We start from the raw sequence: 24,364 nt of genomic DNA on the forward strand, positions 1-24,364 counted from the left end.
AAATACCGAACCAAAACAGATAAAAACTTAAGTGAATAGAACATAAGTTATCCGCCGTTTCTCATTTATGTTCTATATCCTTTGAAAAAAAAAACTATGATCCTAAAGAATTGATAGTGTTCACTTCTTCTCTATAGAAAACAACTTTTGATTTTAGCTTGTTCATGTCATATTCGATAATCTTTGGATAAACAAAAGTAGACGATACAGATACCAAAATTCACCAAATAAATGAAGTGAATTGGATATATAGTATCCATTTCTTCTCTAAACAAATCTTTTGTGTTGTTCAAATCATATTCGATAGCATTCGAAAAAAAAATAAATGAACGATATAAACAAATGTTTGATATTAAAGAAATGTACGATAGTCTACGAAAGAAGAAAAATAATTATGATAACAGAATTGATGTAGAAAATTTTAAACTCTCTAGAAATGAGATTGCTGAAACTAATTGTTTTAGTGCGGTTAAGATATCAGAAAAATATAACGAGCCGAATGAGGTTACACACAGTGAACGAATCTGTAGAAATCTCGTTTACTATGGGTTTCATATGTAAATCGATTGGTATGGTCAATAATAAAACTCGTGATGTCAAGTAATTTCTGCTATTTTCATTTGTAGGAAACAATCATTTTCGTAAAAGCAACGATATGATTATGAATGTCAGAATGGTTAAGAGTTTCCATTTGAATCAGCGCCAAAATTACACAACAAATAACAAACGATGATTTAAACACTTGCTCGTTGTACTCAGATCTTTTTCGTACTACATCTGTTCAACAGAATAACGCTGCATTGTTGCATTAAGTGTTTTGTCATTTTTTTTTGCATATATATTGGCCAAAAAAAAACAATGAAGGGTCAGTGATGGGACAATTCAAACATTGTTGCTGTAACATCAAAATCCAAATACGTGACCAGAACATGACAAAAAGAAACAAAGGCGACCTACATACACAATGTAATCAGCAAAATGAAATTTAATTACATACAAAAACTGGAGATCAGGAAAACAAGACGTCACAAACACACAAAAACTACAGCTCTATCAATTGAACTCCCACCAAATAAAATAGGAGTGACATCATATAATTCATATAATTTAATGAGTATTTTAGGGGTGCAAATACATTGGTATTTCATGTTAATTCTATTTTAATGTACATACTATGAAAAGTATATAAATAGCGAATGAGGATCGGAAGAAGTCCTAGATCGATGTTTTACTGACTGTTGCCAATTTAATAACTTAGTTTTTTTCTCTCTTTTTTTGTGAATATATAAAACATATTTGCACTTAAGATAGACAAGAATTAATGTTCTTGTCGATCAAGTCTTTTCCTTTTAATTGGGATTTGTTGTGATATAACACTAATGGATCCTATTCTGAATTTATGGATTGTTTGTCATCTCCTCAATTGATATTAAGTATGTTTGGTACATGTTCAAGAACACAAAAAGTTACACAGGCTTATTTTTATCATCTCAGTATTATCAATGTGGAACGAACAATGAGTATAAATAAACGTAGTAAGCTTAAAAAGGAAAATGTAAACCTAGTTACAGTCGACGATAAATACACTTGAATCAATGAGAAATGTTAGCAATGAGAAAAACCTGACATTTTTTTTCCGCACAGTCTACAATTGCTATAACTTCCGAAGCATCAAAATGCCCTTGACAATCGAGATAAATCGTTAATTACATACTTATGATTGATATTAATGAGAGATTAATGCAAACATACACCTGTAAAACATGCAATAAATTAATGCTTACCGGAACAAGTTAATTGTTGTGCAGCAGTACCGTATCAGCAGTAAATCAGCTTGTTCGTAGGTTATTGATGTTCAAGGGCACGACCAATAATAACATCTCCTTTTGAGAAATATCATAAATCCCATCACATTGTATTGGATTTTTTGTCTAATGAAACCTTCGACAGAGAAGTAGTACAATTAACAGGATAAAGCTATGGCGGAAACCAGGCTATCAGATTGAATATTGATGTTCGGAACTTATCGTGGTTCTTACTGAAACAGATGTTTACAAATATTCATAGCGGTTAAGTTATTTCTACGAAGGCAATGCAGCTGTGATAATTCAATATGAAAGGATGCCACCTAGTTCAGTTAGGTTATGAACTCTGGGTGATCATTATTATGTGCTATAAAACAGAAGGTCAGGTGAATTTAAAGCAACAATAATGTGGTTCCTTCACTCGTATCAAAACAAAGTGGTTCCTGATGCGGATTCAGAAGCTGTGAAACGGGGTGCCGCTAACTGGCCTAAAGGCCGCTACATGTAGTTACTCCAGACTGGTATGGTGCTGTCGCCTGTGTCGTCTACATCTCATATGTCGTCGTTGTTGTTTGTAGATATTTTGTTTTCCTGCGACAACTTGGATGATAATTGGTTCATCTCTAGACACCGACCATTTTTATCCTTAAGGAGGGTCTGATGTCGCATAAGAACTTAATTTGATATATATATTTCAGCACTAATCGAAATAAATATTTTATTGAAAATCTGCCTTATCAAGTATTTTTCTTTTATTTTGATGGTAATAACTCCAACCATTTCGGAATTATGGGGCAAGAAGTGACCAATAAAAAAACAAACAAACATTTCACAGAATTTATCTTTATATCTCATTTAGAAACATAATTATTGATATGTATATATGTTATTGTCCACACTAAGGTCAAAATGGGATTGATTTAAGGGTTAGGACGTAAACCATTTTTTTTTATTTTTGAGTTAATGGCCAAACAGGGACCAGAAACAAGCTCTTTCCTGATCACCGCACAATTAAAATTCTATCACAAGTTGTTTTACAACAAAGGAGACTTTGATTGATTTTCGAGGCTATGACTTGAGATAATTTAAAATGAGTCTCCAAAAAGGGGCCTAGAAAAAAAAAACATTTTCTATGATTTTTGAAAAGTTTAGTTCATGTAGATTGATATCTTTTAAATTTAATTACAATGTGCCACATTACTAAAGGAAATCGCGGTCGATTGAGCGAAGTGTGGACACAGTACTAATTTGACGGATCCAAATTCAATAAAATGAGTAATCGTTGTTAAGGATCTACGATCATCTACAATACATCAATGGTGTACAGTTTTGTTCAAATTGCTTTCGTGAGTGGTTTAAGAGGAGTTGACCACTAACCTTTCAGGGGGAATTGGTTTTCTTTTTTTCACTCAGAATTAGCCAAATTATTTAATTTTTCTTTTGCACGCGCGCAGAGCGCGCAAAAATATTTACTTTTCTAACTTTTTATTCACATTACTTATTTTTAACCCTTCCTTACCAAATCATCTTTTCTTCAAAGCCAGAATCGAAATATATTTAACAACCAAAGAACCCCCCCTCCCCCCCCCGGAAGTTTAATGGTGCGCCCCTAAGCAAAGTTTCATATAAGAAGCTGTTTTATTGGTAACAGACAGTTCTACATGTAAGCTTTTCATACTTGGTACTACTGCACATTTTAACAATTTTCTGAAAGTTCTGTCCCTAGCAGTTAAACGGTACATAATAAATTCCTAAATTACTCAAAACAAAGGGAAGGGGATTTACCAGTCATGACAGTTTACATATAAAAAAGGTGGGGTCTAAACTTCGGGCGCAGATGTTTACACATAGAAGAGGGAATGTTTATTTTGACACGTTCTACGCCTTTCCATGTCTCAGCAGTTTTGCACCCACAGAAAAATGGTGGATGTCGTTTAATTAAGCATAATGGTGTAACAGGATCGGTTGATAAAGGTAACCGGCAAGGTTCTTATTTTTATTCAGCATATATATATATGTAACAGGGCGGGTTCGGACAATATGCTTATCCGTACCTCCTGTGTACTAGAATTGCTTTTTTTTTTATATCTGTTTATATCTGTCTGAACAAATAGAAAGAAAACCTGTAAAGTAGTCTATATGAACCTTCAAACGAAACAACAAACGACAGACCTTATATCAACAGTTAACGACGACAGTGTGTACCATAATGTTGCAACATTCTAGACTAGTTCGTTCCACTGATATCTGAGCTTTTTAAATGGCAATAAACTCAATACTTCATTAGTTTTCATATTTTATATACCAGAAAATCAACATTTGTAAACATCAGTCTAAATATTTCAAATTCAACCATGTAAAAATTTTGTGTAAATGTTTCAAAAAATAGAAGTAATTTATGCACTTTTCAAAAACAATACGGCTTTTAAATAGACGGCACTGGCAAGCTAAATAAAGAGGACGGACTAAAAATTAACCCTAAAGAGAACGCACAGTGATGACGGACCTAAATTAGTTAAGTAAGCTTTTTATTTTACTTTTTACTTCGTTTTAAAGTCAGAATTTAGTTTGAATTTTAGCAAAGTTTTAATCAAACTATTTAAGTTTTCAAAACCAACATTTTGATGGAGTTTCACCTGATATGAATCAGGTTTACAAAAGTTAGTAATGAAATAGTAGGATTTATCCAAATCCTATGATCTATGAAACATACTTTGGAAAGCTAATTCAGTCAATGTGTAAATTATACTTTAGACTATAAGTAAACCTTATATCAAACTTGTTTTGGTAAAGAAGTAAAATTGGCTCTACAAAATTTTAGTCTAAAAAGACAATCATTTAAAATGAACAATACCTACAAGTAATTGTTAAATAGGACTATCAAATCAGCTAAACAGTATTGAAAAATATATCTGCCAAACAACCTGGCCATGTGTATTAAGGGGAGATAATAATGAAAAATTAGCCAAAACCGACACATATATAACATAGTTCTGAAACAATAAATATGAAGAAATTAAATTTAAAGACAATCATTAAGGTCATTCACATAGTATTCGATCACTTGATCACAAACTTAACAAAAAGTTATCACATATATGCAAAACTTCTTGTAATCTAACATTCACTGTAGTTCAATATTTGATATATATATATATATATATATATATATCACATCGACTCCGAACACTACTCTCAACTCAAATCTAAAAACTGCGCCAAATCATGACGGAATTTCCAATAACCAAAAAAAAAAAAAAAACAAAGATTAATAATTACGTGTACTTTTCAATATAGTCTATTTCAAATAAGGCTTTACTAATGCTTTATTTTATTAATTTATCAAATACAACAAAATAAGAATTTTACAATACAAAGTAAATACACATATAACATAATATGGGTAAAATTCGACACTACTACAATAATGAATTTGCAATACTCGTGTAACACATACATGTACATGTACACATGATCCGGGCAGTACGTCGATTGAGCATGCGCAAAAGCGTAATATAACACACGGACTAATGACGGTCTCCTAATTCGGATATTTTCCAAAAAAAATCGCGTTTTCAGTAAAAAACGATTGTTTCAAAGACAAATTTAGGAAGTACACAACACTACATCAATACCTCATATCACAAATAGATTCGACCTTGTATGGTTTCAGAGGAGTTGCGGGTCAAAGAAATCGGTCTCTCCCTTTAGTAGTATAGATATTATACACATTTCTATGCGTGTTTTTTGCCTGTATTAGAACGTGAAGTTTACCTTAAAAGAAAAAATGATCGGTTAGCATTGAATTAATGTAATATTACCCAGTTTCTGATTCAAACACATGCGTTCGTCACAACTGATTATATAAAGGTCATATATATTATCAGATCACGGATATCTATATATAGCCATTGCCAGTTGTTTAATCTTGTTCCGGGTGATTGAAAACATTCGTGTCATAACGGTCACGATGGAGTACACAATAATATCAAGGGAACCAAGATTTTAGCGCACATCGCATTTGTACCATTTCGGATGTTTAAAGTTAGCCGAAATCATGATCAGTGACAGTGAATATTTGATGATTAGCGCCTTTGAAGACTTCAATCACTGATTTCTAATGATAATCCACGAGGGTCGTACGTCATATACTCGACAAAAATAAACAAAATTCAAAAATGAAAAATATACACACTCGCACTTTTTGGAAATTAAAAAATTGTAAAACAGTAAGACTAAGACTCAACTGTATCTATGCAATATCCCAAAGCCTATATGTATATTTACTTTACATATGTTTTAACGCATACCTGTATCCTAGGAAAGAGTTGCAGATCATACGCCTTCCCTTAAATTTTTATTTTGTACAAATTCTACCCCAAAGTTCTTGCCTTGCTTCGCCCAGCATTTCTAGTTATATACGCCACTCCTAGCCTGAAATCTTGTATCCGACCGCTCCTTGTACCACCGTCGACATGATTTTGATATTTTCATTTTTTTACGTGTCTGTTGAAAAGGAGTGATGTCTCCATTAAAGCGCAGAAAGAATGTTTCAGTTTCAGTAATCTTGTTAATCTTATTAACGACTCCTGATTAATTTTAAGGGAAAATCTAAAAGTCTCTACAATGCAGGAGTCGTGTTGTACATGTTGGAACAGATTACACACAAAAAGTTATCTTTTCTCAAGCCTGATGAATTATATATACCCTTGGTAACTAATACTTCAAAATTTTGACATATAAATCACAATGACCGTTTGAATTACATTGATATGGCCACAAACGATCTGAATTTTCAAGGTATCTGTAATAGAAGTCTAAATAATGGATCCAGGGGAATTCCGGAGGTTTGGCCCCCTTTGACTTTTATGTTTGCGAGCAGAATTTGTACAAAAATGTGCAGACAACTGCCAGGACCATACACTTTTTTTCAAAATGACTAGATCCACCCTTGCGTAATGGAATTGTGATCTATAATGATTGATGATAAAATGTAATTTCTTTATCTACTTAATTATTACACCAAGAAATTGAGCGTGGATGAAAACAATATGATGGATGTCAACGTCTCGTTTGTTTATTGGGGTTTAACGTCCGAGCAGCAATATTTCAGCTATATTCAGACGATGAACATGAAATTGATGATAAAATGAACATGAAATGATGATGAAATGAAAAAGGGATGGGACACAAGGACAATGGGATCGACAAATTTTGAATGCCACTGGAAATAGGGAGAGTTGGGTAGGGTCGGGCAATTTAGCCTCCTGTGGCGGAGCCCTATGGTTCCTACTCCGGAAGAACACCACAGTAGGGTTCTTTAACGTGCGAGGAACGTGGCATCTTTCCCAACACGGTGCACCACTATGGTTTGCGGTCAGGTTTTCCGTATTATAGCCTGACAACCCCAGCATGTAACACGCCAGGGGTACCCCATTCCACCACCTGGGGCATACATCCCAGTTGCTCTGTGGGCAAAGTGCCCTAGCCCCCGGCTAGGGTCCTGAGCACTATTTAGTCGCCTTTTACGACAAGCTTAGCGCTGCTGCAGGCCTATTCTTTAAACACCCGGTCCTGAACGGGGCTGGATGTCAAAGAAAAAGGTTTCGAAATTATTATCTAGTTTATCCTTCTAATTTGTTTCCAATGTTTGAATGATTAAATAGGACTCCAGCTAAGGATCATGCAAAATGTGATTCATGGTTGGAAAGCCTCCATATTTTTATTTTTGATATTTTGTTTGAAATGTTATAGTAAACAGAAATTAACATTTGGTTTTTCACATAACCCGTGTTCAAAGGAGATAAAAATTATATAGAATGCACTGTAGATTTCAAAATTAAGGGAGATAACTGTAAATGGCACTTAAATACAGTAGAATCTACTGGACTTTCAATGTGGATTATCTCCTAAGAGCAGGCAGATTTGAATGAATAATTACACATTTCATAGTATAGACCCATAAAACAACCTAATTACAAAAATAAAAATGTGTAGCCTTTTTTGGGGTGTATCATATTTTTCAGATTTTGCATGATTCTTACAAAGACTGCTACTTAACATCTGATGTAATCAACTTTTTTCGTTTGGGGATATTTATTATATACCGTATTTTTTCTCTTTTGTAAAGGGGGAGGGGAACTGGCCTAAAAGGCGGGCCAGCTCTAGTGGTTTCCATTTCTTTAATATAATTAATCGACCAAACTTTTCGAGCATAATGAGAGCGGCCCATGCATTCAACTGAAAAATAATTTTTATATTTTACATTCAAAATGAAGAGAAGAAACTCCGCCTCGTCAGAACAAAATGTAAGAAATGTCCCAGTACTTTTCAAAACATAAAAAAATTCGTCTACCGATACATATGTACAAGACTCGAATAAAAGTTGGCACCTTCTTACACCCTTTCTCAATTAAGCTCCTCATGACTCCAATTGCATTTCAGCAGACGATGACACCTTTTCCAAAGCAAAAAGCCAGCCACGTAATTTAAACAAATGTTGACGACAAACATCCTTTTTTATTGACAAATAAATGGGATCCTTCGTCGTTTAGTTTTTTCCTTTTACAAAAATTTGTTTTCACACAAAAATATCGAAAAGTCGTCGTTTTTAACCATTATTAGCATGTTCCAACAAAACTTTTTCCATTTCTTTGAAATTTTGATTCCCCCTATTCATATGTATGAATTTCGGAGTGAAAAAAATAAAATTATTTAAAAAAATCCTGGACCTAAGTGCCTGTGCTTCCGATCATGCTTTTGTTGGGAGTTCTGTAAACGATCGACTTATTTGACTACTTTAACAAAACGTCTTTTGGGGGGGGGCTGGGACTAACAAGTGTCTTGAAATGGGTGAAAATTTTATGTCGGTTGCTGAAGGTATAAGCAAAATGTTGTTTCAAACTACAATTTCAACAAACAGATATATTAAAAAGACTATTTGTAATTTGTGTGGAAAGCAGAAAAGCCCTATGATCGGTCATACTGATGAAAAAGGTAATTTCGTAGCCCTCATCAAATTTAGAGCCCAGACTGATCAAATTTTGGTTGATAATTTAAAATAGCCCCCCCCCCCCTTCCCAAACACACTATATTTATTGCCTCAAATTCAAAATGTATTGATCAACATTAATGGTTTACAGCTACAACAACGTTTTGTCGCAGAGTGTAATTTCACCGACTGCTTTAGTATCATTGCAGACGAAACAACTGAAAAATTTACTACAGAACAGGTTTCTCTGTGTGTCGTTACCTACTGGTAGTGACGATGGTTTGTGTGTTAAAGAGTCGTTCGTTGGACTTAACGAGGCCAGTTAAACAACAGGAGAGGCTCATACCACAATTATCATGGATCATCTGAATGAGTATGACATTAAAACACAGGTAATGATTGATTGATCGATTGTTGGGGTTTAACGCCCGAGCAGCAATGTTTCAGCTATATTCAGGCGATGAACATGAAATGGATGATAAAATGAACATGAAATGATGATGACGAAATGAAAACATGGATGGGACACAAGCACATTAGGGTCGACAAACTGATTGCCACTAGAAAAAGGGGAATGGGTAGGGTCGGGCAATTTAGCCTCCTGTGGCGGAGCGCAAAGGTTCCTTCTCCTATCGAATATCACAGCAGGGTTCTTCAACGTGCGAGGAACTTGGCATCTTTCCTAACACGGTGCACCACTATGGTTTGCGGTCAGGTTTTCCGTGTTGTAGCCTGACAACCCCAGCATGTAACATGCCAGGGGTACCCCATTCCACCACCGGGGGCACACATCCCAGTTGCTCTGTGGGCAGAGCGCCTAGCCCCCGGCTGGGTTCCTGAGCAGTATTTAGTCGCCTTTTACGACAAGCTTAGCGCTGCTGCAGGCCTATTCTTTTGACACCCGGAATTGCACGGGCCACAGATAATGAGAGGTCAGGGTTTTGATGGAGCTGTAAATATGGCAGGAAAACTCTCTGCCGTTCGTACACGCATTCAAGCAGAAATACCAGGAGGCGCATTATGCGCATAGCTATGCAGGGGCGGATTCAGGATTTTAGATTGGGGGGCACAGTTAAAATTTCGTCGAGCGGAGCAAATTTTTTTTGGGGGGGGCGCACGCCCGCCACGCCCCCGCCTGAACCCGCCCCTGCTATGCACATTACTTGAATTTAGCAGTAGTCAAATCATACCAGCTTCCTATTATGCACAGTGTAATTGATACATATAAAATATAATGAAAAGCTTTACATTTTTCAAAAGCAAAATATATGAATAGGACACCACCCCCTATCAAAGAAGTATTGTGGTGCCCAACCCTCCTCCCACCCCTGAAGTATATCATATAGTAATGACATATAACAGATGAGATATCGTATATATTTTGAAGAAAAGAGATGCCATTAATAAAATAAATGCCTAATATTCTTGTTTAAAAAAGATATTTGATATCATATATATGTCAATAAAGAAATATGTCGACTAAATATGAAAACGGCTTGCCATAGTTGTTGCAAAATGTACAAAAAGAACTTACAACTAAAAAAGTTCATGTTGTTATTTTTATTTTTGATGTTTAGTTACCTTTTTCATAATATGCATTTTTTTCGGACGCTTTTTGTACTGTACGGGCGTCCCTGACTTTTTCTATTAGGACCCCAATCATTTGCGAGTTTTATTTCCGTTTGGAATTTTCTAGCTTCGTTAGAAACAAATTTATAGTCAATCGAAGTTTGATCGATACTGAAGTGGTTCTATTACATCTGTGAACAACAACGCGACTAGATAATGAGTTCCAACGATAAAAGGTAAGAACTCAATTCAAATAATGCAATAGTTATGTTTACACCAATGTATTTTGTAAATTCTCTATATAGCCTGGAACGACCTAATTTCGTGGTACCACACTAGGGCTTGCTCCCACCGTCAAAATATGCAGTATACTGATGTACCCTCTTTCCGATGTATACCTAGTTCCGATGTATTATTAATATCCTTTTTTGTGCGGAACTGATTGCACGTGCTTGGGTCAGAGGTCAGAGGTCAGAGTTTACCGATACCGAACCGGGCCTGTTTCATGAAAACAACAAGAATGATCGGATTGTCGATATTCCAGGTAATTTTCAAGTTTTAAGCTCAACATAGAGTATGTCCAACTTTTTCAAAACCTCTGTATGCCATATTATTTAATCCCTTTTAGAAAAGTAGAAAACACGCATGAAACCAATCAATCGATATTGATTTATCATCTGCCATTTACAAAGCTTCCCAAACAACAATCACGTGACCAAAATACGTCATGTGTCATACGAATTAACTATGGGAAGCCAGATTAACAAAAAATGAACATTTTCTGAGGATTTGACAAATTACATATTTTACCTCATCTTAAAAACATTCTGCTTAGAAAAATTCAATGGAAATTAATAGTTAAGCAGTATTTAACACTAGAAAATTTTTGCAATTAACGAATTTAAGCTAATTTGAGATATTTTTTTAATTTACAGATATATAAAAGAAATGAAGGAAAAAACATTATCACCCTGATGCTGAGAAATCTGCCTTCAATGCAGTACAGAATTGATATTATTTTTTGTTTTACATTTTTTTTGCTGCTGTTGATTTTATTAAAGTTGTTCAAATGTATAAAAGATTTAATTTTCTAAGTTAGAATTATATCAAATGAAAAATAAGTTGCACAAAAATGGTATATGAAATACTTATATAAGAATGTTTAAATATTTATCAATTAAAAATTAGCAAGTTTCAATAATCTAATGATTGAGATCACCTAGTATATTAATTTTAAGTAATCTAAGATATTCTAAATGATTTCAATTCTTTATCAATTTCAATCAAATGATTATTTGAATATGAATTGAAATAAGATAAACATCATTTTAAAATAATTTGCCTTAAATAATGAAGTGTTTAAATTCTCACAAATTGAACGGATTTGGGGTTCGACAACACTAATGGGGGATGATTAACATCCGATTTTCAGTCACTGGTGTAATAATTAAATAAAGACATGCAAATAACATAATTTACAGAAGTGGAAAGTCGAATGTCTGAATTTTATTTTTATGAATAATATTAGCGTCGTCTGGTCAAATCGGTAACTCGATCGGAAGAATATTGTTTTGACCAACGGAAGGGGGTGCCCCAGTATACCACTAGTATAACCACAAATATGCCTCGCTTCAACTAATTTGTTTCCCCCAATAAAATCGATTATATCGTAACTGCTCAGCAATCACTTGACCAATGATAAATCTAATGAATAAACATTGGTATGACCATCAAAACATGTATACAACTTTTTGTATGGCACATTGTTCTGACCCCAACCCGACATATCAATATCCAAATAAAAAAGAGGAGGGTTGCAGGGTCAGAGGAAATTCGGGCTAGTCCGAAGTCAGATTAGTAAGAGGCATGTGTAATCTGGATTCAGGCGCGTAGCTGCCGTTAAGCAAAAAGGCTTTTGCCTGAACTTAATTTTGCCATTTATTTAAATTTTTTTTAGATAAAATACATCCAGGACAGGCATAATAAATGATGCTATAAAACGCTATCTCTGCGGAGCTTCGGGGGGAGGAGGCTGGATCTGTTGGGGGCCTTACGACCCCCTGCCGTAATTTTGCCTACACTTCAATTTGGCCTCAGCTACGCGCCTGGGATTGGAGCGTATCCAGACACTTTGAAAAGGAGGAGTGGTGCCAGCTGGGACTCTTTAGAAAAGGGGGCTTGCTAGGACATCATTTACCATTTTTTATCAAATGTACACATGAAATAGACAAAAGAGGGAAGCCAATTTAATAATCATTGCTGTTTAGTGATAAAAAATACGAAAATACCGAATTTTGTATGGGTAGCTCTGAAAGACGTGACTTCCTGTCAGATTGAAATCAGGCTCAGTGCTTCCAGGCTTTGACTTTATTTCTATGAGGACTTCGTCCGTTATAAGTTGTAGATTTTATATGATATTTTTCTGGTGTTGAGTGACTGTCAGGTCAACCCAAATCCGGTCGAACCAGTGATTCTCCACAGACGGTTTTGGGGCGGAGTAGGTTGGATTTATAAGTGTCTAATCACAAAATTTCCTTAATAAAATGTTAATGCGTGCATTATGTGGCTTTTAATTTACCTGTGACATGCTTTGATGACAGGACCACCATGCCCTTTCAAAAACCTTAATTGCATAGCCTTATCTAGTCCCCTGACCAAGTAATCCTCCTGATTTTGGAAATTGAAATGTTGGTTTGGTCAACATATCCAATTAAACAAGACTTTCCTAATTTTAATAGATTGTACATAGACTGACCCCCTCCCCCTATTTCAATAACTAAATGTCAAATTACTGTATTGTTGTAAGAGAGCATTAAACCATGGCTCAGAGATTTTTGTCCATGGCGTTCTCAAATGTTTCCAAATTTCTGATTCCCACTCAAAAGATAAAATGTAAGTCAGCACATTGGGTAATTTATATTGTCTGGTGTTTGCGGTGTATATACATGTACGTATGACATTATGTGCGTAGTACATGTATGAGGACTTCACCCGCTCCGAAATATAATTCAGATTTTTATATAATATACAATTGTAGTTTATTAATGAATAGGGTCTGTAAGTCTTGACACCTGACTGTGAATTCATTAGAGTACTTGTCTCAACTGTTATGAGAACAACCTCTGCAGTCTTATCAAGCTGTGCGCTGGAAAACATTTACTTGTAATGAAAATAACTTCATTTAAATTTTTCATTTGTTTTCAGATACGAAAAAGATTTCCTACTTGTCTGACCGAAACCCAAAATTTGACATTTAGCAGTCATGCATAAACTTCTAAAACTTCCGTCTCTGTAGGTCTGACCGTAATTCATAATAACTAACTTGTAATATTATGGTTGAAGATAAATAACTTTTAACTAGTTGTGTCAGTTATTCACGTTTCTCCAGCATATTAATTTGTTCATGTCACCTCCAGAGTAAAACAATAATGAATCAAAGAAAAGGCACCAAAAGGCCCTTTAAAGGGGTGGTTTATGAAATCATTTGATATTGTTTCATACATGTTACACATTTATTATGATTTTTATAAAAAAAAAAAATAATAATAATAAGTAGACTGTTTTAGGGGGTTCTTTTTTCTGCCATATTGTTTTTATTATTTTTCCTTAAAATGGCAAACGGTCTTCTTACTTTTTTGTCAAGAGAAACGATAGGAAAATGAAGTTATTCTTACTTGTTTGTTTTTTCTTAATATATGTATATATATAACATATTGGTTTTTGTTTCTTTCTTCTATTTTCAATAAATAAAGACAAAAATATTTTCTTAACATTTTATCGCAAAATATAGTTAATGTAAACGAATAATTGTTGCAAAAAGATATATACATGTATTTTATTTCCTTAGTCAGGGATATTGTAAGCAAAATTTGTTCGCAACATTTAAACACGGATAAGTTTTAAACATCAGTCCTTTTTAGGGCTCCATAATCCCTGTTTTAGTATAGTAAGTGAATGTTTAAGAAACGTGAATACTCACTCGGCTTTCGTTTGTCTTATCAATATAACATGTAAGATTATATGGGTAGTCGGTTTTGCATAGTCAAAATATACTTCTGTGAAGAAAATTATTTTGTATTATCCCATGCCCACCTCGCGGAAGTATGTATGCTTATCGGTTATTATCAATTTTGATCGAAGATCAGAATTGATATAGCAGTCGCCAGAGCCTTTAGATTTGTAAAGCCTGATAGCATCTGCAATTATCTTACACTGCCGCCGTAAAATAGTCCTATTGGCATACCCCATATAGGTTCAAATGCAGTTAGTTATGTCTATTTTGTAGGTATGACTAATACACTAACTTTAATTCTATGTTTATCTACGCCAATATACAAACCCAGTAAACAACTTTTACTGCGAACTTAATATGCTGATTAATTATGATTGTACTTTTGTATTAACAACGATCCAATTAATAGTTCACTTCTAATCTCTTGTCATACCTGTTTATTTCTATGCAATCAGTCGTTCACTGTCCATATATTCAAGTTGTCTATTTATTTTTAGGGTTTAATCCTGGTTTGCCCACATTTAATTATACCAATTACCAATTAGTTAAATAAAAAAGACAAAGGGTTACTGACCATAAAATTTTATAGTCTGTTCTAAATAGAAAGGTGTTATATATGTATGTTTCTTTGTACATGTATATAGAGGATTTTTTGTTTAACTGTATAGTTTATTTTTAATGTATAAATATGAAAAATAAGACGAATAACATATCTTTATATACTTCAATATTTAATTCATTTGAAGTCAATTACAATTAATTTTAACAATTGATTTTGACTGCAACAACATTGAAAGTAATCTTAACTAATATATTGCATATCAGACATGTAATAGCACATATAATGCATATTTATATTATGGAAACAAAATTAGATACATATGTTAAAAACAAAATATATGAAGCACTACAATATATATAGATCATAATAAAACAAGAACATATTCAAAAATATTTCATCAAAATTGTATAAATTTTACAAATTAAAATTGAGCATATTTCTAAAGAGTCTGCAAAAGATTTATTATTAAAATGTTTATATTTCACTTCATTCAATAGTAAATTATAGGATTTTTTACAAGATTTTACAGGTAAATATATACTACATTCAGAAACAGACTTTAATTGTTAAAACAACATAACCCCTTATGTTTATTTATACAAGTAATTAAAAGTGGGCAAACCAGGATGACACCATTTTTAGACGCATAATATAGATAGAAATGAAAACCTGCGAGCATAAATTGTCGGAATGCTACAGCTGTCTTCTGATATTTCATGCAGGCCCTGACGGATACAAATATTTACAAAAAGGGGCAGTGGATTCGATGAAGAAACTTATATAAAGAAAGGACTTCCATGCTATCATTAGCAACTCATTTTTTTGCCAAATGTTTTACAAAAGGGTATCATAACCCCTCCCCTCCCTCAAAAAAAAAAAACAACAAAAAAAAAAAAAACATCCCGATGTATCACTCACTATATCGTATATCTTTATTTCTCCTCATGACATCGGAATTAAAATAAAATTTTGCTGAGACGATGGCATAGGAGTTTCGATAATGCATTTCTCAGGAATGGTGTCAGTCTTTGGTCTGGTGATATTGCTTTTTGTAATAATCATTCTCTTGGGCTGTTTTGGTCATGTGTAAAGATAATGGAACTGCAGGTGCTCCAGGTACTCCAGGGTCTTAAAAGTGCATGGCTAGTGTTTTCTGCACCATAAATAATTGTTGAAATTTTGATCTAAGACTTTGGCGTTTATGTTAATGCACGTGTGTCTGGAACTTAGTCTAGATGCCCATGAAACTAAGCACTTTAATTGAAATAGAGGTGTCTATGCAATAACTTGTAGCACTTGAGCTATAAAGCTTTTATCATCTGAGGAATGTAGATAGTTAAGAGAGGCATGTTTCTAAGGATTTATTTCAATGATTGTGGCGGCTTTAGTTTGTATAATTTGACAGACAGTTTCGACCTGGAGGTCAGTAATTAAATTTCCACTTGAAAATATTTAGAAACTGGGAAAGACCAACTAATAGTTTGTCGGAGAGTTTTTTGCTCATTCATCTAGGTGTTCCATGCAAGCCGACACCGAACCTGCATATTACGCAAACTGGCGCACTGCCACGATGCATAATGAAATTGGTGTATCATTTGCACGATATGAGTAACGCTGACTGTTCCTATACTTGGTTTTATTTTCGTTTTCGTGCTAACATATATACTCAATGCTGATAGACCCGGTTTGCACTCATATGTATAATACATAACGGACTGAGGTGTTTCTTAACGTCCTTGGCTATCATTTGGGGTCTCTCACGGACGGTGTAAAGCATCAAAGCGTTTACACAGTCCCCGGGCATAGTCAGACCCGTGAATATGTGGGTCATTGTGTATTCGGGGAAATTAGTTGTCATGTGACCTCGTTCATTCGTTAAATTCATTAAAATTAATGCATTATTACGTGATTTAATGTCGATCGGTGACATAGTGATTCAATTTGTAATATGCACGCTATACAGCGTTGTATAGCCTACAGCAGCATTTTCTGAATCTTTGACCCAGCAAAATACTTTTTGGGATAAACTCAACACTTTCCGCTGCTTGTAAGACAGATATTGGTGCATGTCAGTCAATTGACGAGAATTTTCCAAGGCCCGAAAAATAATGTTATGTTTCCGAGCACTATTCTAAAATTTTGTAGGTTCGGTAGGTAGGAATTTTTATTTTCATTTAATATTTTTGAAATGAAATAAGTCATAAATATACAATGAAAACCAAATATGCAAAGACAAAACATGTAATAGACTTAGTCAACAGCCTAATCCCTTTTGGGATACGGCGCATGAGTATTTTGTTTTGTTTTGACGGGGGTGGTAAAAACAAAAAGTGACGAGTTCCAAAAAAGGGATTATCCACGACCAAGAGCATACTCATGGCATTTGTGTTTTCAATCTTCTTTTTTTTTCCTGAAAGACAATCGTCAGAATTTTTACGTTATTTGTTTTTCTTCGAACTTTCAAATAAAAAGAAAGGGGTCTGAAGGAGGGTCAGTAGTGTGATTGGAAACATTTTTTAGGCCTTAACGGATGGTCTATTTATTACTCCAATAGTGCTAGAGGTTGTCTGGAAAGCTTTTTTTTTCTGACCTGGCTTGGGGTATGAAAGAACGGAATTCCAACCTCTTACATCAATTGTCTATATATATACAAATAAATATTCTAAAGAAAAGTTAATGACAGTGTTGTGAAGTGCTGAATGTACATACTTGTTATGTTTGTTCTGAAAACAAATAATACTGGCAGTGCCTCTTGATATATGTTATACAGCTGCAAAACAAGTATACAGTTTTTGTCCAAGGAAACATTATTCAGGCTACAAATGTATGTGACTATTTAGAATTAGATAAAATTGTTTCAAGATTTAGTTGAAATTTTGATTTTGAAGTGTTGATTGTGATTCAGTACCGATGGATTTAGCCTTAAATCCTTTATATACCGGTATTGTATTTTTGTTTCATAAGAATTTCTAATGTTTTTCATTGAGTACATGACCGTTAGTGGGAAATTTTTCCATTATGCAGTTTTATTCTCCTTTGCTAGAAAACTGTTTAACTATGACTAATGAAAAACAAAGACATTATAGATGTAAATTCTTAGCAAATCATACCCTACTAATTTGGTCCTAAGGAAGAGTAATTGACAGGCTTAAAACGAAACATGTACAAATCCCGAATTCGCCTATAACTCGTACCACTGTGACATCTATGGCAATACCGCCTGCACAAAGTCCAGCGCCCTAGACCACTCGGCCAGCTAGGCTACATCTATGACAACACTATTTTAGTTACTTTATGTTCATTGTTGTGTTTGTCTGTTTTCCATGTCTGGTCTTTGTCCCTGGATTACATTCCTTTGATTTCTGCTAGAATCTTGGTTCCATTAGTTACTCTTTCAAGACAAAACGTATGTATGTTCAGATTTGCTCTTTGGGCAATACCAGTCTGCGTCCAAACTTGCCCCTCGGGCAATACCAGTCTGTGTTCACACTTGTTTTTAAAAGCAAAATTTATTGTTTTTCACAAAATTTTGCTTGAAAACTTTTTAGCGGTCTTTGTTTACAAGATCTCGTAAAGGTTCTGATCGAGATATTCAAATTTCAGGACTATAATCTTTGCGAGTTAAAGAATAGACCTTATTGTGCCAACTGTACGATAGTCGATGATCATGCGTAGTGTATGCTCAATACACACTTCCACAAGGGAAATTCTTTTGTTCTACCCAATTCCCATCTCGCGGAAGTGTATACTGAACATGCTGATTCACTTACCACAAAAAGGTCTATTAATCGTTATCAACCTGTAAACACTCCGTCTGGTAGGTCCGATTGGGATATCAAATTGAAGTTGTGTTCCTGGTTTTAGTACTTTATCCATCCTTATACGTTTACTGGAGGTATTAACATTTTAGTGACATTTCTTTTAGAACAGATTTATCAACCCAACCAGTTGTGTATATCAGCAGGTCTGAGGTGTTTAGTGCATGCCACAGACTTCATATTCCTTTATTGAGTGAGGAGGAAAACCGACAACTTTTCGGAAAGTGCAATAATCCGAACGGACATGGGCATAACTATAAAGTGGAAGTGACAGTCAGGGGTGGAGTTGATCCGATCAATGGAATGGTAATGAATCTTGTGACTCTGAAAAACTGTATAAATCGGTGCATTATAGATGTTTTAGATCACAAGAATATTGACAAGGACGTATCTTACTTTAGCAATGTTGTCAGTACTGCCGAAAATATTGCTGTCTTCATATGGAAACAGCTGGAACAAGAAATATCGAAAGAACTGTTGTATGAAGTGAAAGTGCACGAAACAGAAAAAAATGTTGTATATTTTCGAGGTGAAATGTTGTAGATTTCGTTCTCTCAGTATTGCATTTAGTTGTATTTTACAAAGCAAGGCAATTTAATTGGAAATATTAATTTCTAAATGGAAATTTCGTCTATCATCTCATAGGCAAAATTTTGTAATGTGACTGAGATTTTTTATATGATTTACTCGTTGAAGTTTGATACTTAAATCAGATTATAAGGAATGACTGTTATATGTTTTCGGTCAGTTTGATCGGAATTACCTTGTCTCTGTCATTCCGTCCTACATCTTTAGTTTTGTAATCTCTTTTACGTTTATAAAGCTTTGTATGAAGTCTTGTATTTTTGTTAAATATTGACGGCCAAATTACATTATATTAACTATTTTGCCAGATCAGGTAAAATAGCTAAGTGACATGTAATGAGCTATTTTACCAGATCCGGCAAAATAGCCACGGCCATTTAATTTTGTTATGTGGGATTTTCATACCAGGGGGGATATAACCAAACGACAATGCGTGCAACGTCACTCATCTACATTGTTATATATTCATTGTATATTAATATTTTTTGTTTGAATCTTGAGTTTATTACAAAGTACATGTACAAACATTGAAGTCTAGTCATTTATTTAAAAGGAATATTTATAATTATTGCAAAATAACCAGATGTGTGGCTATTTACATTAAATAATCAAAATATTATTTTGTTATGGATTGTTATAGTTAATTTTATGTACAGTACATGTATTCTTGTTAAATGTGAGGTAGTCGATAAGCATGCGTGACATATACTGCCACGAGATAACTTAAGGCTTGACTTAGAACCGAAAAAATGTCCTACTGGAAGTGTACCTAGTTAAGCATGCTGGGTCTATCAGGTTTTTCCTGATGTATTAAACTACGATACATTTCATCAGATTTATTGTCCTTAATTATACAATAGTTCCATTATACAATAGTGGCATTATACAATAGAAGCATTATACAATAGTTGCATGATAAATCGACTGCCCAAGCTTAAGGTACAGTAATATAGCTTGAGCCGCAGGCTAGGGCATTATCAATGTTGAAAGCAATATCACTTCCCAAGGGCAGTCAATTTATCATGCAACTATTGTGTAATGCTACTATTCTATAATGCAACTATTGTGGTGAGGTTAAAATAGTTTTATAAGGCCTTATTACTTCAGAAACAACCAACAAACACACCATTAAATTCATTCCCTCTCCATGGAATACCTCAGCAAAGGAACTAAGGAAGCCGGAAACGACTGATCCATCTCAAAATATTGTCAAGGATGCTGAAGTTGCTAAATTTAAGTTCAATCTTAGACCAGGAACCGTGTCGAAGGCCTTAGCGAAATCCAAGTTAAAATCTGTCCAATCCTGGCGGAACCCCTCAGGCTTTCTCGTTACACAAAAGAAAAACGTTATTTTTTTTAGTGTAGTTCCGATTGCTGTCCAATATGAATTGGCCGAGTTACTCAAGATGAGATATATATTGTTTCTAGTTACAGGACCCACGATGGTGTCTTGAACTATTCTTTCTAAAAGTTTGACAATTTGACTAGTCCGAGACACTGGTCGATAATAGTTCGAGACTCTTTTTTTTTAAATAACGGAGCAATTTCCCATAACGCCATACCATTCTTGAGGTACACGCCCAGTTCTAAGAGGTAAATTGAAAATAAATGGTAATTGCACAGCAAAGTCTAAACACTTACATATCAAGGAATTTATACATGGATCCATTTTACATGATGTGCATACTTAAAAAAAGGTTGTGACATTTCCTAAAAAAACAATACAAACCCTACTGGTGCACCTGGTCCATGTTCCCAGTTTTTTGTGGAGTCCGAGTTGCTCAATTACTTTTGTTACTTTGTTTGTATGTTTTATTTTAGTTACGTTGTTTTAGTTGCATTCTTTGTTGTGTTTGTCTGTTTTCCATGTCTGGTCTTTGTCCCTGGATTAATTACATTCTTTCCGCAAGAATCTTGGTTACCTTGAGTTCTCATACAAACAAAAACTGTAAAAAAAAAACCCAGCAAAATAAAACCTCCCACGTTCCGTCCATTCTGCCATTCCACTTTTAAATTATGCATATTTAAAATTAGTGTATTTTCCTTATAATGATGTGTTCTTTTCCATAAATTCGGTCCGCGTGCACGTAAATTGGTTAAAGGGAGACAACTTGTGTTAGTTTTCCGTGACGTCATTACGTAAACTTGACTTCCGCTTATTGGCGCACAGTTTGCAAACGTCAACGTCAACGACAAAAATATTAAAATTGTCGAGACGATGAAGCAATGCATTGTAGAGAAAACGTTGTGATTCTTCTGCTGCTTATAACTGTGCAAACATCATTTAGGTCATTGACGGATGCTTCACAGGAACAAATATGTAAGATTACTTTACTGTTGACAAGAATTGAAGAAAACGAAAATAAAAGTTTATTGCATGAACTGGCACAATTTCTTGTTTTGGTACAGCATTCACGAACTTAGTCATAGTTTCGACTTATCCTTTATTGCTGAAGATGGATGGCGGATAACTGTTTTCTCACTTGCTTACTTAATACACAATTGTATCTGGGTTTTGGTTTAAAAACCACTTTTTACACTTACACTTTTTACAGGCCAGTTAGTTGTGAATTGGTATAGATAACACGGGCGTAGCTGCCTATACGCAAATACGCAGTTGCGTACTTTCGGAAAAAGTAACTAAAATAAAAACACACATTTTAAAGATGAAATAAAGGTTACTTATCACATATGCATACCATGAACGTAGTATAGGCTCAGAAAAACTGGCTCCAAAATCGTTAAAATTCAGGAGTTTCCCTCAGGGCTTTGCCTTGCCAGACTCACTGGGGGCCTTGAGCAATCCCCCCCAAGACCCTTCGCTGTAATTTTTAACTAAAACAGGCCTAGCTACGCCCCTGGATAACAAATAACCTCTGTGATACAATGAGACTACAATATATGTTATAATTAGTTCCCATACACCCTAATTGGATATTGCACAGCTAACATCAATGTGTCACAATATCAGGAGTTAAACTGTTACAGTTAAGTTACATGCTTAAGGCAATGATCATTTTTATCATGAGGAGAGTCAGAGTGGGACGACAGGAATTTGATGCTGGGATAGGGTACCTATAAAATGCGAAAAGAAATCCAAACGAATCGAAACAAAACGAAATTATTCGATACGAAACGAAACGAAATCTATAAATTGCAAAACGAAACGGAACAGAGAAAATAAATGTACATGAACTTTATATGCATATATGAACATGAAATAAATCTTTACATGTATACAGCCATAAATATTCAAAAATGATTAACCAAGATTTAACGTATGTTTATGTACATGCATGTGTCCACTCGGCGGAACAAATCTTATTTTCGATACATTTAATGCTAGGAGATTTCATGAGGATTTATTTCAAATATCCAAAATGAGGACCAGTGAGCCGAAAATGATTTTAAAACCAAAAAAAAAGAAAAAAAGAACCAGGATTTTGTTTTCTATACTAGATGTTCCAAAGGGTGTCTACTACAACACATTTGTTTGGATATTTGCTTTTGGGGATCTGGACTATCATAATCAATAAGAGGGACGAGGATGTTGTGAAAGAAAGAATAAATGGTAAAACTCGACAGGGGCAAAGTTAATCAGACTGATTCTATGGACCTACATGCATGCCAATTTGGGGTTTCTGATCAAAGATCATTGTTATTTTAGTTTAAATTTTGTTAAAATGCAAATAAGTCAAACTAGTGCGCTTTTAAAAGCGTCAAAGTCGATCTTCAAACTGAAATGGACCTTAGACGATTCTGTTTCGTTTTGTGCTAAGCTTGTTTGTATTTTGTTTTTCTTTTTTTTTAATCTACATGTATCCAGGTGAGTGAATCAGACTCTTAGTAGTGTTTTAGTTTAAAAATGAGGTGTACTAGGCTGTAGCAAGTAGAAAGGTCTTTTATAGGGGTACTGAATATCCCATATCCATAAAATTTTTACTCTCGATTTCCCTGTAAGTATTTTGAAAAAAAAATCCATATCCCTAATATTAATTTATTTCCCTAAAAATTTTCGAAGTTGAAATATCCCATAAATATCCCATATCCCAGTAATCTTTCTCATTAATATCCCATATCCCTAAAATGAAAAAGGCACTTGAAATATCCAGTCTCCCAATATACCCTATTCAAGCCTCAGTAGTACATAGAAATATTTAGGCTATCTATCGAGTTTTTTTTTCAGACACTGAAATGATTCTTTAATCTATGAAGATACGTATAGAACTGTATGCATAGAGAATGGTTTCTTCTGGATCACCCATTTCTGCTTCATATTTGTATGACGTTCAAATAAGCAACTGCAATTTGATATTGTTGAATTATAATATAATGAATTCATAATATACTGAGCGTCCTTTTAAACGCACAGATGTCGAAAATGCACAGATGTCGAAAATGCACGGATGTCGAATACTTTGCTTAAACATACATTTACAAAGATTATGAATAAGATTCAGTTAAAGCTTCCTTTTGAACATTGAGTATAAAATATTTGGATGAGATATGATATTTTTCATTGGTCAATAGCTGACCAGTCAAAGCCATTTCATTCACTAAAAATTAAAATCACGATGAACCACATCATTGAATAACCTACCATTAAAGTTTCAAAAGAACAACCTGTGTAAATACCAAAATTGGAATTTCAAGGTGTTGACATTTTGAGATATTATATGATCTTATATTATGCTGACGGCCTTTTCTTACACCAGGAACCCCCTCACAGTTCACACCTAGCAAATATAGCGAGATGCACACTTCAAAAATAATTTCTCTGATGTTGTCAATAGATATGTTTTGAAGTTTTTTATGAATGAATGAAAATATATTTATGGCTGTCACAGTATTCTATTAAGTAGCCGTCTGTAATTCTGTTCGTGACTTCTCCATGGCTACTATTCAACTTCAGTTGTGTATTATGTCACATGCAGTGACTAAAATTATTAAAAAAAACATAATTAAATGTCTTCTGTTATTGATTAAAAATTTTTATGTTGGCTGATTTATTTTTGCCTGATG

General features: G+C 34.3%; 2 protein-coding genes and 1 long non-coding RNA gene across 3 annotated transcripts in view; 2 read left to right on the forward strand and 1 right to left on the reverse strand.

The window, feature by feature from the left end:
- Positions 1–2,068, reverse strand: part of LOC148601028 (uncharacterized) — a 26,560-nt gene extending 24,492 nt beyond the window's left edge. Inside the window, exon 1 of the long non-coding RNA XR_015917149.1 lies at positions 1,785–2,068. This is a non-coding gene — a long non-coding RNA (uncharacterized LOC148601028). The remainder of the gene's footprint in view (positions 1–1,784) is intronic.
- An 8,382-nt stretch (positions 2,069–10,450) lies between these two features.
- LOC148601029 (6-pyruvoyl tetrahydrobiopterin synthase-like) lies at positions 10,451–19,961 on the forward strand. Its single transcript, XM_088554301.1, has 2 exons — positions 10,451–10,601; positions 18,865–19,961. Exons 1-2 carry the CDS (start codon positions 10,582–10,584, stop codon positions 19,298–19,300), a joined length of 456 nt encoding a protein of 151 aa, XP_088410427.1. The 5' UTR covers positions 10,451–10,581; the 3' UTR covers positions 19,301–19,961.
- A 1,521-nt stretch (positions 19,962–21,482) lies between these two features.
- Positions 21,483–24,364, forward strand: part of LOC148601030 (uncharacterized) — a 69,125-nt gene continuing 66,243 nt past the window's right edge. The window contains exon 1 of the mRNA XM_088554300.1: positions 21,483–21,662. Coding sequence (XP_088410426.1) covers positions 21,569–21,662 — 94 coding nt within the window. The 5' untranslated portion in view covers positions 21,483–21,568. The remainder of the gene's footprint in view (positions 21,663–24,364) is intronic.

This window comes from Perna viridis, chromosome 12 (assembly GCF_037379345.1).
Source record: "Perna viridis isolate PV_CMFRI_1.1 ecotype Kerala chromosome 12, ASM3737934v1, whole genome shotgun sequence".
Classification (NCBI taxonomy): domain Eukaryota; kingdom Metazoa; phylum Mollusca; class Bivalvia; order Mytilida; family Mytilidae; genus Perna; species Perna viridis.